Source organism: Marmota monax, unplaced genomic scaffold (genome assembly GCF_021218885.2).
Source record: "Marmota monax isolate L192 unplaced genomic scaffold, Marmota_monax_Labrador192_F-V1.1 WCK01_AAM20220418_F8-fsc00736, whole genome shotgun sequence".
In the NCBI taxonomy this organism is placed as follows: Eukaryota; Metazoa; Chordata; class Mammalia; order Rodentia; family Sciuridae; genus Marmota; species Marmota monax.
Genome location: NW_026693927.1, coordinates 111,596 through 128,225, shown reverse-complemented (window position 1 = coordinate 128,225; position 16,630 = coordinate 111,596). Strand labels below are relative to the sequence as shown.

Sequence of the window (16,630 nt, the reverse complement as noted above, 5' to 3'; positions counted from 1 at the left end):
GGGAGAGAAAAGGGAAATTGCATGGTAATGGAGGGAGACCCTCATTGTTATACAAAATTACATATAAGAGGTTGTGAGGGGAATGGGAAAATAAACAAGGAGAGAAATGAATTACAGTGGATGGGGTAGAGAGAAAAGATGGGAAGGGAGGGATGGGGGATAGTAGAGGATAGGAAAGGTAGCAGAATAAAACAGTTACCAATAGTGCATTATGTAAAAATGTGGATGTGTAACCGATGTGATTCTGCAATCTGTATTTGGGGTAAAATTGGGAGTTCATAATCAACTTGAATCTAATGTATGAAATATGATATGTCAAGAGCTTTATAATGTTTTGAACAACCAATAATATATATATATATATATATATATATATATATATATATATATTTTTTTTTTTTTTTTCCAAACTGTGGAGCACCCTCACTGTAACACTGTAGCATTCTGTGGCTCATTCCTAAACAGTGAGTGAGGTAATTCTGGGCACATAAGAAAATATTTCTGTAAATTCCACACACCTCAGATCCCTTTTGCAAAGAAAAGAAATGCTTAGTCTTCCAGAGTCACAATTCTTACCAGTTAACAGAAACATAGCTGGAGTCCGTTTAAGGTCCTCACCTATAATGTTCTTTAAAAAATATTTTTCTAAAATAAAATGTGTGAATTTGCAGAAAATCAATTTGCAGAAAATCAAATTGGGGTTGTAGCTCAGTGGCAGAGCACTTACCAAGCATGTGTGAGGCACCAGGTCTTATCTTTAGAACCACATATAAATAGAGAATAAAGGTACATCAACAACTAAAAAATACTTTTAAAAAGAACATATTTTTGACACTGGTTGGCAAAAATATCACTAGTTCAGATCTTGAACTTGCAGTCTTTCACCTCATTCTGATGTCACTTATAAGACCCAGAATGTCATCTACACTGCTGTTCAACTTCCTGTAAATTGGGGGACCCTACAACTACCAAACACAGAAAGGAGCATTCAATATTAAGATATTAGTTATCTACAACTCTAATAAATGAATTAAACACAACCATGATAAAATCACACCAAATATAAAAAATGGCTTCTAAGGGCTATATGGAGAAGGCAGGCATACAGAATGGTCAACAATTCTGTAGAATAAGTTTGTAGGACTGAAATATCTGACACTGATATTTACTATGAACTTACAGTAACCCAAAAGGTGAGATATGTGGCAAGGAGTATACAAACAGATTAGTGGAATAGAACTGAAAACCTTGAAATAAACTCAAAAAACATACAAGAGATGGCAGGACTTCACTGGAGATGATATAATCTTTTTAATGAATTAAGAACACCTTGGCATCTGTATGTGAAAAAATGAATTAGACACAGAACTTACAACTTTTAAAAAATGAAAACATTCACCTGAAAGGCAATGTTAAATTTGTAGCTTGTGTCAGACAACATAGTAGAAATTCTATATGGCTTTGTCCTTGACATGAATACTCAAAGCTAGAAGCAGGATGTATAAATGAGAAAGTTAATAAACTTTTACCGTGTTTAAAACTATTCTGTATTTTGAAGTATGCTATTAACTGAATGAGAAGAAACTGGATGAAATAATTGAGATATATATATATATAAAAAATAAAAATCTGGAATAAAAAAATATACTATGAGCTCTTAAAACTTAGCAAAAGGTGCTGGGGTTGTGGCTCAGTGGTAGAGCAGTTTTTTACCATGTATGAGGCACTGGCTTTGATCTTTAGCACCACATGTACATTAATAACAAATAAAGATCCATTGATAACTAAATAATATTTTAAAAAAACACTGATCAAGAAAACAACCAGTTTAAAAATGGCACTATCACATAATGGTATTAGAAACACACAAGGAGCAATAGTAAGAATAATATAATTAGAAATCATAATAAATATATACAGATCCATAGAGATAAGATTTATGTATTTATCTACATCTGTTTTTTCTATAGATATCTTATATTTATAATTATAGATATATTAAATACTGCATATTTACATAGTTTAAGACTATATCTTAAAAATCCTTTATTATAATTCATTCATTAATGACTCATTGTATGTAATTTATGCATAAATACAGAATAACCCTCAAGGTTTTCACTTACAGAGACAGTCACACAATAATAATTTATGGAGCTATGGTTGTAGTTAAATGGTGCAGAATTTGTTCAGCATGTTCAAGACCTTGGGTTTGATTACCAGCAGCACAAAAGCAAATACAATAGTTTTCAGTAAGGCCATGATAACATAGTGACAGTTGACAGATATTTCATGACTCTACTCTAAGGCATTTTCTTGGGAAACCACAGAATTCAGTGGGTTTCTGTGTCTCCTATCTCTAGTAGAAACTTCAATGTCTGAAGAGTTCTACTTGAAATATTTTTTTTTACAAATTCCTCTTAATTTCTAATGTCATTAAGTTAAAACAATCAATCATGACACTAGTGTAACTTAAGCATAATTTTTATTTAAACTTTCATTTTTTTTATTTTTTTATGTTTCTACTTAGTGCCCAGCTTTTTTTACTTTGGAGTTCATAAAGTACAAGTTATTCCTCCTGTTTAATCACCATGGTTCCAAGAACTCTAACTGAAATGTACAAACTTCCCCCTTAGGGAATCTAGACTGATAGCCATGCCCTGGATGAGCCCATGCATCAGTACATTCTTAAAAGTCTAAGCCATAAGGAACAAATTGTTATGCCTTTTATCTTTCTAAAGGTTGTTGTCTAGTGAACAAAACAGTATTAAAATTTACACAAAAATCTAAAAATATGAGAAAACAGATTTAAAAATGTCAAGGGATGCAAAAATTAAAAATAATTCTTAGGGAGAATATAAATGGGTGTTAGAAGAAACTGATTTTTTATGTATAAAAATATCAGAAACTAAACAATGGTGATCGTTTTACAACATTGTGACTACTGTAAAAGCTATAGGATTGTAACCTTAAAAATGGTAAATTAGATTTTACTTATATTTTGCCAGGAAAAAAAAAAAGTGTGTGTAAGAGGCACAAGAAAAAAATCAAACCATACCAAAAATAATAATAAACTACGTAAAAATAAGATTTAAAAAGACAAACAGAAATGCAAGTGATATTTCCCCAATAAATAACACTATTTCCATAATGAGAAACATTTATTGGAATATGCTACTGTGTATATATAATCATCAACAGTGGATTGTTTTCTTATGCCTGATTTATATTTGTATCAGAAAAGCATGTCCGAGTAGCCATGAATATTGGATATCTGTAATTGTAATTAATACTACATTTTGATAGAGCCACATTTTTGTTCCTAGCATCCCAATTCACCATAGCCAAATTATGGAAGCAGTTCCCATGCCTGTTAATACATGAATTGATTAATAAAGTATGATACACAAAATATGGAGTTTTTAGTCAGCTATAAAGAAGATTTAAATTATGACATTTGTCAGTAAATGAACAGAAATTAAAAACACCATGCTAAGTGAAATAAATCCGACTGATCAAGGGTCAAATGTTTTCTTTCACATGTGACAGCTACAGCAAAACAAAAAGGGAAAGGAGAATTGGATATCATACATATATAGGAAAGATTAGTGGAATATAAGGAGGTTGGGTGGGAGTGACAGGAAAGGAGTATCAAATTAGTTTAAAAAATCATATGGGTATACAAAAATATACCACTGTGAATTCCCCCTTCCTGTATATGTAGAAAACATCAAACATAAATGAATAAATGGAAGATTAATAAAGTAGATGGAGGAGAATATTGGGGGGAAGTAATGAAGGGAAAAAATAAGGGAATGAGAATTGAAAGGGATTAAATTAATTTAACAAAAGAGGTGAAAGTCTTGTACAATGAAAACTACAACATGCTAAAGAAAAAGAATTAAAGAAGTCCTAGAAGATGGAAAGTTATACTTTATCCTTGAATAGGTAGAATTAATATTGTCAAAATGACCATGCTACCAAAAGCACTATACAGATTGAATACATATCCAATCAAAATCCCAATGACATTCCTCGTGGAAATAGAAAAAGAAATAAAAATTAATCCTGGAAAATCAAAGACACCCAGAAGTGGCAAAGCAATCCTTCAAAGAGGAAGGCAGGTGGTATCACTATAACAGACCTTAAACTATACTTCAGAGGAATAGTAACAAAAACAGTGTGGTACTGGTACCAAAATAGACAAGTAGACCAATGGTACAGAATAGAGAACACAGAGAATAACCCACATAAATACAGTTACCTCATACCAAAGGTACCAAAAACATATTGGAGAAAAAATAGCCTTTTCAATGAATGGTGCTAGGAAAACTGCAAATCCATATGCAGACCCTCTCTTTCATCATGCACAAAACTCAACTCAAAGTGGATCAAGGACCTAAGATTTAAACTAGAGACCCTGAACCTAAGAGAATAAAATATAGGTCTAAATCTTCATCATTTGGGATTAGGCTCCAACATCATTAATAACACTATTATAGCATAAGAATTAAAACCAGGAATCAATAAGTGGATGGATCAAAACTGAACAACTTCTCAGCAAAATAAACAATCAGTGAGGTGAAGACACAGTCTACATCATGGGAGCAAATTCTTACCACTCACACGTCAGATACAGCCCTCATCTCTAGTGTATATGAAGAACTCGATCTTGACACCAAAAAAAAAAAAAAAAAAAAACACAACCAAATAACCCAATTGATAAATGGACCAAGGAATTTAACAAGCACTTCTCAGAATATGATATACAATAGAGAACAAATATATATATATATATATATATATATATATATATATATATATATATATATATATATGAAAAATTCAACATAGCAATTAGAGAAATGCAAATCACAACTAAGATTTCATCTCACTCCAGCCAGAATGGCAGCTATTATGCACATAAACAATAAGTGTTGGACAGGATGTGGGGGGAAAAGGTAAACACATACACTGCTGGTGGGGATGCAAATTGGTGCAGCCAATAAGGAAAGCAGTATGGAGATTCCTTGGAAAGCTGGGAATGGAACCACCATTTGACCCAGCTATTCCTCTTTTCTGACTATACCCAAAGGACTTAAAAAACAACATACTACAGGGACACAGCCACATCAATGTTTATAGCAGCACAATTCACAATAGATAAACTGTGGAGCCAATCTAGATGCCCTTCAGTGGATGAATGGATAAAAAATTGTGGTATATATACACAATGGAATATTACTAAGCACTAAAAGATAATAAAAGCATGTGTTTGCCAGTAAATGGATGGAGTTAGAGAATATTATGTTAAGTGAAGTTAGCCAATTCCAAAAAAAACAAATGCCAAATATTTTCCCTGATATATGGGGGTTGACTCACAGTGAGGTAGGGAGGGAGAGCATGGGATGATTACATTAATTCTAGATAGGGAAGAGTTTGGGGAGGAAAATGGCAGGGGGAGGGGATTAGCAACAATGGTGGAATGTGATCAACATCATTATCCAAAAATACATGTATGAAGATTTGAATTTGGTGCCAATATATCTTATATACAAACAGATATGAAAAAAAAATTGTTATATATGTGTATTATAAGTTGTAATGCAGAAAGAAATGAGTACATGTATAATGGCATAAATTAGCATGAACATACTTTATATAGAGATAAGAAAAATTGTGCTCTATGTGTGTAATAAGGATTGTAATGCAGTCCACTGTTGTTGTATATTTAAAAAAATAAATATTTTTTTTTTAATAAAGGAATTGGAACCCTTTGGGGACACTATAAGCCTGCAGGGTAAAAATTGTAACACCTTTAAAACACAGAGCTGGCAGGGAAGATGCATGAGCAACATGAAAAAGCAAGCAAGAATGTGGCCAAACAAAGATGCTACATTATAAGAACCCATGGTCAGAACAGCAGGAGAAATGACAGAGAAGGAGTGGAGGATATGTGAATTTAATTTAATTCTGTGAATTAAAGGATTATATAAGAGAGCAAATACAGGCAGCAAAGGAACATTTTGATACAGAGCTACATAAGCAAATATAAAAAGCAAAAGATTCCTTCAATAAGAAGATAGTGATTCTGAAAAAACAAACAGAAAACCTTGAAATGAAGGAAACTGCAAACCAAATTAAGAAATCAATAGGAAGCATCTCACACTGAATATATCACTTGGAAGACAGAACCTGTGACATTGAAGGCCAAATATGTAATGTTGAAAAAAAAAAGTTGACCCCAGTGAAGATAGAAAGAAATAATGAGGAGAAGATTCAAGAATACAACAGACACTAGTATGGCAGTATGTAAAAACGTCGATGTGTAACTCATGTGATTCTGCAATCTGTATACAGGGTAAAAATGGGAGTCCATAACCCACTTGAATCAAATGTATGAAATATGATATGTAAAGAACTTTGTAATGTTTTGAACAGCTAATAATAAAAACAACGGTTCAACTAAAAGAAATAAATATTTAAAAAAATAGATCAACAACAACAATAACAAAAAAAAAAAAAAGAATTATGGGATAACATGAAAAGACCAAACTTAACAACTATTGGGACACAAGAAGGCCTAGAGGTCCAAACTACAGAGATGGACAACCAATTCAATGAAATAATACCAGAAAAATTTCCAAACATGAATACTGAAATGTAAAATCAAATACAAGAAGCCTACAGACTGCCAAATGTACAAAATCATAACAGATACATAACAAGGCACATCATAATGAAAACACCTAGTGTAAAGGAAAAGCAGAATATTTCAAAAGCCACAAGAAAAAGGAATCAGATTACATATGGGGGAAACCAATCAGGACCTCTGATTTCTCAACTGAGACCCTGAAAGCTACAAGATCCAGCAACAACATATACCAAGCTCTGAAAAAAACGGATGCCAAACAATAATCATACCCAGCAAAATTAAATTTTGATTAGAAATTAGATTTCGATTTAGATGATATTTTTATGACAAAATAAAAACCTTGCATCACACACAAAAGTTAAAAGAATTTACAACTAGAAACCTTCACTACAGAACATAATTCACAAAATATTCCATGAGGAAGAAATGAACAACAATAAAAAAAAAAGAAAAGGGAAGTATCACTCAATAGGAAAAACCTATCAAAGAGAAACCAAGTTAAGTTAAATACCAAAAATAAACAAAAATAACTGGGAATGCAAATCATGTCTCAATAGTAACCCTGAATGTTAATTTACAAAACTCAGCAATTAAAATACTGGAAGATTGGATTAAAAAAAGACCCAACAATATGCTGCCTCCAAGAGATTCATCTCATAGGAAAAGACACCCACAGACTGAAGATGACAAGTTGGAAAAAAATATATCACTCGGGCTGGGGCTTGGGCTCAGCGGTAGAGCACTCACCTAGCATGTGTGAGGCCCTGGGTTCAATACTCAGCATCACATAAAAGTAAATAAAATAAAGGTATTGTGTCCATCTACAAAAAATAAATATTAAAAAGACTTACCACTCACATGGACTGCAGAAGAAAGCAGGGGTTTCCATCCTTATACCAAATAATGTTGAATTCAAGTGAAAGTTAATCAAAAAGGATAAAGAAGGACACTACATAATTCTTAAGGGAACCATACACCAACAAGACAGAACAATTATAAATACACATACCACCAAAACAATGGAGCATCTATGTTCAAACAGACTCCTCTCAAGTTCAAGGGCCAAGTAGACCACAAGGCAATAATTATGGGTGACTTTAACACACCTCTTTTACCACTGGATAGATCTTCCAAAAAAAAAAAGCCAGACAGAAACTATAGAACTCAATAATACAATCAATAACTTAGGTTTAACTGACAGACATAGACTATTTCATCCTTCAACAGGTGAATACACTTTATTCTCAACAGCAAATGGATCCTTTCCTAAAACAGACCATACATTATGTCCAAAAGAAAACTCTAAGCAAATAAGGAAAAATAAAGATACTACCCTGCATTCTATCAGATCATAATGGAATGAAATTAGATATTGATGATAAAAATAGAAGATATTCCTATACTAGGAGGCTAAATAATATGCTAGTGAATGGACAATGGGTTGCAGAAAACATCAAAGAGGAGATTTAAAAATTCTTAGAGGTGAATGAGAACACAGATACAACATATCAAAATCTCTGAGACACTATGAAGGCATTACTAAGAAGAATGTTCATTGCATGGAGTTCATTACTTAAAAAAGAAAAAGTCAAGGGCTGGGGTTGTGGCACAGTGGTAGAACACTTGCCTCACATGTGTGAGGTACTGGGTTCAATTCTCAGCACCACATAAAAATAAATGAATACAATAAAGGTCCATCAGTAACTAAAAAAATATTAAAAAAAAAAAGAAAAAGTCAAATAAATGACCTAAAATTACATCTCAAAGCCTAGGAAAAAAATGATTCAACACCAAAAGCAGTAAAGGACAGAAAATAATTAAAATTAGAGCTGAAATCAATGAAATTGAAACAAAAGAAGCAATTAAAAATTGACAAAGTGACTGGGAATTGAACCTCCATTTGACCCAGCTATCCCACTCCCTGGACTACACCCAAAGGACTTAAAAACAGCACACTACAGGGACACAGCCACAATGATTGTAGCAGCACAATTCAGAATAGCCAATCTATGGAGCCAACCTAGATACCCTTCAGTAGATGAATGGATAAAGAAAATGTGGCATTTGTACACAATGGAATATTACTCAGGAATAAAACAACATAAAATCATAGCATTTGCAGGTAAATGGATGGCATTGGAGAAGATAATGCTACATGAAGTTAGCCAAACCCCAAAAACAAATGCTGAATGTTTTCACTGATATAAGGAGGCTGACTATACTGGGGTATGGAGGGGGAGTATGGGAGGAATAGATGAATTCTATTTAGGGCAGAGGGGTGGTAAGGGAGGGGGCAGGTGATTAGCAATAGTGGTGATTTTATACCTAGATATGATTTTATACCTAGAAGACCCAAAAAATTCCACTAGAAAACTTCTTGAACTAGAATTCAGCAAAGTTGCAAGATATAAAATCAACACCCATAAATCAAAGGCATTTCTGTGAATCACTGACAAATTCTCTGAGAGGGAAATGAGGAAAACTACCCCATTCACAATATCCTCAAAAAAAATAGGTACTTGGGAATCAACAAAAGAGGTGAAGTATCTATTCAATGAAAATTATGGAACACTAAAGAGAAATCAAAGACCTTAGAAGATGGAAAGATTTAACTTGATTTTGAATAGTCAGAACTAATATTATCAAAATGACTCTACTACCAAAAGCACTCTACAGATTTAATGCAATTCTTATCAAAATCCCAATGGCATTCCTCATAGAATTAGAAAAAGCAATCATGAAATTCATCTGGAAAAATAAGAGAGCTAGAATAGCTAAAGCAATCCTTAACAGGAAGAGGGAGGCAGGTGGAATTGGTATACCAGATCTTAAACTATACTACAGAGCAATAGTAACAAAAACAGCATGGTGCTGGCATCAAAACAGGTTGGTAGACCAACAGTACAGAATAGAGGACACAGAGCCCAATTCACAAAACTACAATTATTTTATATTAGACAAAGGTGCTAAAAATATGCACTGGAGAAAAGATAGCATCTTCAACAAATGGTGCTGGGAAAACTGGAAATCCATATGCAACAAAATGAATTTGAACCCCTCTCACCATGCACAAAAGTTAACTCAATATGGATCAAGGATCTAGGAATTAAACCCGAGACTCTCCAAATAGAAGAAAAGTAGGCCCTAATCTCCATCATGTGGGATTAGGACCCAACTTCCTTAATAAGACTCCTATAGCACAAGAATTAAAACCAAGAATCAACAAATGGGATGGATTCAAAGTAAAAAGCTTTTTATTAAAAAAAAAAATAAAGAATAGAGAGCCTACTTTCTGGGAGCAAATTTTTACCCCTCATACATCAGATAAAGAACTAATCTGTAGGGTATATAAAGAATTCAAACATGTTAACACCAAAAAACCCAAATAATCCAACCAATAAATGGGCCAAGGACCTGAACAGACACTTCTCAGAAGAGGATATACAAACAATCAACAATTATATGAAAAAATGCTCATCATCTCTAGCAATCAGAGAAATGCATATCAAAACCACTCTAAGATACCATCTGGTCCAGTCAGAATGGCAGCCATTATGAAGACAAACAACAATAAGCCTTGGCGAGAATGTGGGGGAAAAGCTACACTCATATATTGTGGTGCAGCCAATATAGAAAACAGTATGTAGATTCCTTGGAAATCTGGGAATGGAACCACCATTTGACCCAGGTATTCTTCTTCTTGGAATAACCCAGAAAACTAAAAAATAGCACACTATAGGGACACAGCCAGATCAGAGTTTATAGCAGCACAATTCACAATAACTGTGTAGCCATCCTAGATGCCCTTCAGTAGATGACTGGATTAAAAAAAAATTGGCATGTATACACAATGGAATATTACTCAGCATTAAAAAAGAACAAAATCATGGCATTTGCATGTAAATGGAAGGCATTGGAAAAGATAATGCTAAGTAAAGTTAGCCAATCCCCCACAAAAAATGTCAAATGTTTTCTCTGATATTAGGAAGCTGACTCATAGTGGTGTAGGGAGGGAGAGCATGGGAGGATTAGATGAATTCTAGATAGGGCATAGGGATGGGAGGGAAAGGGAAGGGGCAGGGGATTAGCAAGTATGGTGGAATGTGATGGACATTATTAACCAAAGTACAAGTAAGAAGACTTGAATTGGGTGTCAACATACTTTATATACAAAGAGAGATGAAAAATAGATATATATGTGTGTTATAAATTGAAATGCAAAATAGTATGTCTAATGGCATAAATTGATGTGAACATACTTTATATACAGAGATATGAAAAATTGAGCTCTATGGGTAATAAGGATTATAATGCATTCCACTGTTGTCGTGTATTTAAATAAAAATTTAATAAGGGCTGAGGATATAGTTCAGTAATAGAACACCCAGGTTCCACCCCCCCCCCATTTCACTAAAGGAAAAAGGAACAAAATGTCAGTTTTTTTTCAAAGTTATAGAAAAAAATATTTTTAAATTTATAAATTGTATGTATGAAAACAAAAATTCTATTCCTCAAATGACTCCATTAAAGGTGCAAGGAGAAGTGAGAGATGAAAGAAACCAATTGCCTCACCTTTAACCAAACTCTTCAAAGAAAGGAGAACAGAGACTGTGAGAGAAATGCAGGTAAGAGCCCTGAACAGCCCCTGCAAATAGCAGGTATCTAAATGCCCCATCATCACAAAGCATTCAACATCTTTAGAAAGGAAGGACTGTACAATAAAGTCACATGGTACACACAAATTGAGACAGCGTTGAAGAACATGTGGTATTATCATGAAGGGAAGATGAAGTCTGAGCCCCCCACTATTCATTTGTGAAGCTGTTTGCTAAGGAGCATCCGTGGCCCCCAGAAACAGATGTGAACACTACAGCACCTGTTCATATGGGGACACAGCGTGCTCCTCCAGAGCCAAGATCTGGGGCCTGGTGACAGAGGATGTCCATTTGGGAATAGATAAATAATAAACTATGGAAAATAACCATTTCTGGCAATCAGCCACATTTTGTTTTCCATTTGGCATACAGTTTGACAAATACTATGAAACCCCATGTCAGTTTTATATACATGTCACATAAATGTTGTATTTAACACATACTCATACTTACAAAGTACATGTTCAGAATTGAAAAAAATGCAAATACAGATCAGCACATAAAAGACTGAATTAAACACCCAGGGAATAAATGATAGGACTCCTCATTATACAGAGGACTGCTTCCCTCAGGTTCATCTATGACAACACCCCATCAAAATTTCACCATGATTTCCTTTTCATTGAAGGAGGGACCAAGGCAAATAGTTTGCAAATTCTCCTGGAAGGTTAACTTGATATGAAATTAGCCAAGAATTCTGAACTCTAAGAGCAAAATCAGGAGCTATCATTACCAGGCACTAATATATATTTAAAAATTATCATATTGCAGTAATTTGAGCACCAAAAAAAATCACAATGCAGAAATTTCATAGGTGACTCCGTATGTACATAATATTATGAAATGCAATGAAAAGGCCTGTGTATATGCAACCATCTCCAGCAGAGTATTTGATGTGAATGAACAAGACAATCCAGCATGAAGGGAGGTGTGGGAACTGGAGGCGCAGAGCACTTGTAGGGCTTGGGTGCAGGAGGTGCATGGTACTGAATTATACTCCAGCACCCCAAAGAAGCACATATTGAGGAGGATGATTTTTCAAAATTATACCAGAATAGGAGGCTCCTGGATTCTCTCCACACATGGATACACCAAATAAACACCTACTTCTGTTTGGAGTTCCTCTTAAATAAAGTTATACATGGATTGAGAGACATATGCATTGGCCCACTGAGAAAATCTCTATCATCCAAAGGGCAGGCAAAGTTGGGGTACACTTGGGCATTAGTCCTGCCTTGAGCAATGTGCCACATAATTGGGACAGAATAGCCCAATCCAGTGTCACCCAGAGTAGAGGTAGAATGATTGGGGTCACAAATGGAACACATTGGACACTAAATGACTTGTAGCTGGAAACGCAATTAGTCTGGTGGCTCATAGAGGAAAGAGCTAGATATACACAAGTACCAGGACAAGACAAATGGGTGGTTTTCTATGGCTGTGGTGGGTCATGAGCTTTATCCATGGGACCAGGGCAGAAGGGGAGTGAGGTCAAGGGTCCCAATTTATCCCTAGAAGGAATTTGCCAGCATGATCTGCAAACTGTTGTTGCTAACAGTTGTACTCCTCTCTAGCCAGTCTCTAAGGGTAGACAGGACAAATGCAGTCCACCCAGCAGCCCTGGCTGAGCCCTCTCCCCTCTACCTCAGTAATAACTCCATGCCTGACCAGTTTTTTTCTGGAAGGAGTATGTCCAGGCACTCAGGGTCCCAACATTTTTCCCCATTCCATGGACTCCATCCTAACCCACCAAGCTTTGGGAGCAATGGCAACTGTGCATGTGCAAATCTCCCTGGATCACAAAGGAGGGGCTTCACATTGGCTGCAAGCACTTCCATGGACTACGATTCCCCCCCGTCCCACAGGAGTGAAGAAAAAGGATAAAAACCACAGCTCCCTGTTTCTTTCTAGAATAGGCTCACACCACCTTCTTGCAGTGAGCACAGGCAGCCTGGGTTCTAACCAACTGCATCAGGAATTCAGCCCCCAGCCAAGTCAGAGAGTTTCTGCAGCCTGAGCACAGCTGTGGGAAAGCCTCCTATCAAACAGGTGAAGGAACTAGTCCTCCAATGACATAGATATGGAGCAAGAGACATGCTGACATGGCGCTAGAATATAAGCTTAGTGCAGACAATTTTTAAAAATAGCATGGAGTTCGTTAAAAGCTAACAGAGTAACAACCACTCTGGACGCATTTCCAAAGGAACTTGAACCAGTGTGTTAATAAATGGCTGCATGCCCATCACTGTTCAAGTATCCACAGGAGCCAGGATGAGGGAAATTCTGAAGTGGCTTCTGGATAAGGAGACTCCTTCCAGCCACAGGGCCATCACCTGCTCCCCTGAGAAACTACTTCCCCTAAATGCACCTGCTTATAAGTGAACAGGTGGCTGATATTTACCAGATGCTCAAGAGACCTCAGATGTGCCAGGTGTGGGATCCTCATGTCAGGCAAAGCCAAAACAGGACAAGGAAAATATCACAGAGAGCATAAGACCCCTGGGACTTGCAGTCCACAGGGGGGACACTCAGCCTAAAGACATCCTGACAAGGTGTCTGGCCTGGGAGAAAAAGGGAGAATACACATACCCCAACACACACACACACACACACACACACACACACACACACATTTTTTTCAAATGTCAAGTGCTTTTTGGTGTACTTTTCTCTCATGTTAAATGCTCGTAAACAGAAAACTAAACCATTGCTTCTTATTTTATTACAGTGGGGAGGAAAAACTGTCACTGCAAATGGGGACAGGGGAATGGAATTTGAGGAATTCATTGATACATGTGTACAGGTTTCATCTGGGAGACAGGGTTGTGGATCTGACATTTTGCTTCCCTTACATTTAAAACATTAAGGGGGCCCCAGGCAGGAGGGCACACAACTATAATCCTAGCCAGTCAGGAGGCTGAGGTATAAGTTCAAGGCCAGACTCAGCATCTCAGCATCTGTCAGGAGATAAATGATAAAAAGTATGAGGGATGTAGCTCTGTGGGAAAGGACCTCTGTGTTCAATCCACTATGCTCCCCATGTCCCCCCAAAAGAAAGAAAACCTCAGGGGGGTGAAAAACCTGAGACCCCTGCAGTTCCCAGCCCGCTTGGGTAGGAAAAGGGCCCATGGAGTGGTGATTCTCAAGGTCCCAACACTCTGAAATCCACCACAGAAGAAATTCAGGGAGGAGTCTTGAGCTGCCAATTTGTACAGGAAGTACCCATGTGTTCAATAATGAGAATAAAAAGAATCCAACATCTTTAGAAACCCAAGAAATGTAAAATAAAACCCTATCAGAGAGAAAATTAAACAGTATCAATGATGATAGGAAACAAAAGAATTCTAATAAACTCAAAAAGTTTAAGTGCTTCTTAACTATTTTTGGAAACTGTTTTGCCATTAAAGACACATGATAGACCCCCACTCCAGGAACTTGCTGCAATCAGTTCATAGGACCAGGATAATACATTAATAGTCATGGTACATTCAGCTTAAAAATAGTATAAAATACCATGGGTAAGTTTTACACGGGTGCCATATGCATGTGGTATTATGTATAACTATGATGCACTAACAAACAATCCAGCATGCTTTACTCTTAATAGAAGCATCCAGTCCTAAAATTCATCCACAAATTTTCGTATATGTAAACTTAACCAAGAAACTTTTGAATTATAAGAGAAAAAACAAAGTCATTACCTAACACGTGCATTGAGAAGCTGTACTGTTACAATTGTCATGAAGGAATCACGATGTCAACAAAGTCCATCCACGAATACATGAGTGTGTAAAAATCATACACTTAATTGCAATGGAAAAGTCATTATCAGTCAAACCCTAACCAGGCAAATCTCAGCAACTTAGCTAGACCAATAGTCAGAATAAAAACTAAAAACTACCAGGGTCAGAGCTGAGTGGTAAAGCACCCTTCTGTTAACTACAAAACATAACAAACAAACAAACAAAAACAAATAAACTCCACAAAACTAGCTCAGGAATAAGCGAGGTCCCTGTACACCGCAGCTCCCCTCCTGCAGGAAAACGGTGTTTGGAGATTTTTTTTTTTTTTCTTTTGGTACCTGGCATTGAACTTAGGGGCACTTGACCACTGAGCCCTATCCCCAGCCCTATTTTGCATTTTATTTAGAAGCAGGGTCTCCCTGAGTCTCTAATTGCCTCACCTACTTGCTGAGGCTGGCCTTGACCTCGCAATCTTCCGGCATCAGCCCCCACCCCAGGCACTGGGATGACAGGTGTGAGCCATCACCTGGCTTGGAATTGGATTCTTCTCCTGGTCCCACCTGACAATCACCACAGCCCAGGAAGATGTCTGGCAGCCGCGCTCACCTGCCAGATAGATAGGACTGGAGCAGGGGCTGAGGCTGCCCCAGGGGATGGGGAGGCTGTGAGGGGTCTCCGCCACTGTCACACTCTCCACCCGCTGGCCAGGGGGACTGAGGGGCGCTGTCCCCAATGGGCTCAGGCCTGTGGATTCAGAGAGCGCCCGAAGTCCAGGTCGGCCAACTGGGGCTCCTGCTACAGCAGAACCCGTGGGACCGCCTCCCTGCCCCGCCTCCCTCCCAAGCCTCCCTGTCCAGGCACCAAGCGCCACTCCACACTCACCATTTCCTGGTGCCCAAGAGCCAAGCCTGCCGTGGAGAGCTTCAGCCCCTGCATGGCAGGGCCACGCGGGATCCTGGGCACTAGCGAAGCCTGGAGTCCAGCTGCAGGAATCTGAGTGGAACCGCGGACCGCAGAGATATAAATCCCACTCCCAGCGCGGAGGCCCGCCCCCTGCTCGTTGGCTACGCTCAGGATTGGACAGCGCTCAGCACGGGGGCTTCTGATTGGACAGGACGTCCGTCAGTCTCCGCTCTCCCCAGTCTGAGCCCAGCTAGCCTTCTTTCTGAGTGACAGGGGGTTGATATCAGCTCCAGGCAAGGAGGAAACCAGAATGGCAGGGCTTTTTTCTTTTTTCTTTTCCTTTTGAGGTCTGGGCATTGGGTTAGGGTTAGGGTGACCAGAATTCTAAGTTTCGTTGGGTTTTGATATTAGGAAATTGAAATCATTCCTTGAAAGTTTCACCACCTGGGCCTCCTCCTATAATAAGACCACCCAGAGCGTCTTCGGGGTGCTGACTTGTCCTCTGTTTATCTGTGCAAAATTCTCCAAGCAGAACTGACCTTTCGCCCCTTGGGAACTGCCCAGTGCCTCATGGCCCACGCTAGTGGAGGCTCACAGGGCGCCTGGCAGGTGACCTGAAGGAGGCTCCCACCAGGTTGGCAGCATTAGAGCTGATTTTCCTCCAGCTGAGTTGA

General features: G+C 37.5%; 1 protein-coding gene across 1 annotated transcript in view; it reads right to left on the bottom strand.

Annotated features, from left to right (window-relative positions):
- Window positions 1-16,630, bottom strand: part of LOC124106007 (zinc finger protein 519-like) — a gene marked incomplete at its 3' end in the record, with an annotated part of 113,932 nt that overhangs the window by 12,064 nt on the left and 85,238 nt on the right. The window contains exon 2 of the mRNA XM_046463490.1: window positions 15,936-16,155. Within this exon, the coding sequence (XP_046319446.1) occupies window positions 15,936-16,155 (220 nt within the window). The remainder of the gene's footprint in view (window positions 1-15,935; window positions 16,156-16,630) is intronic.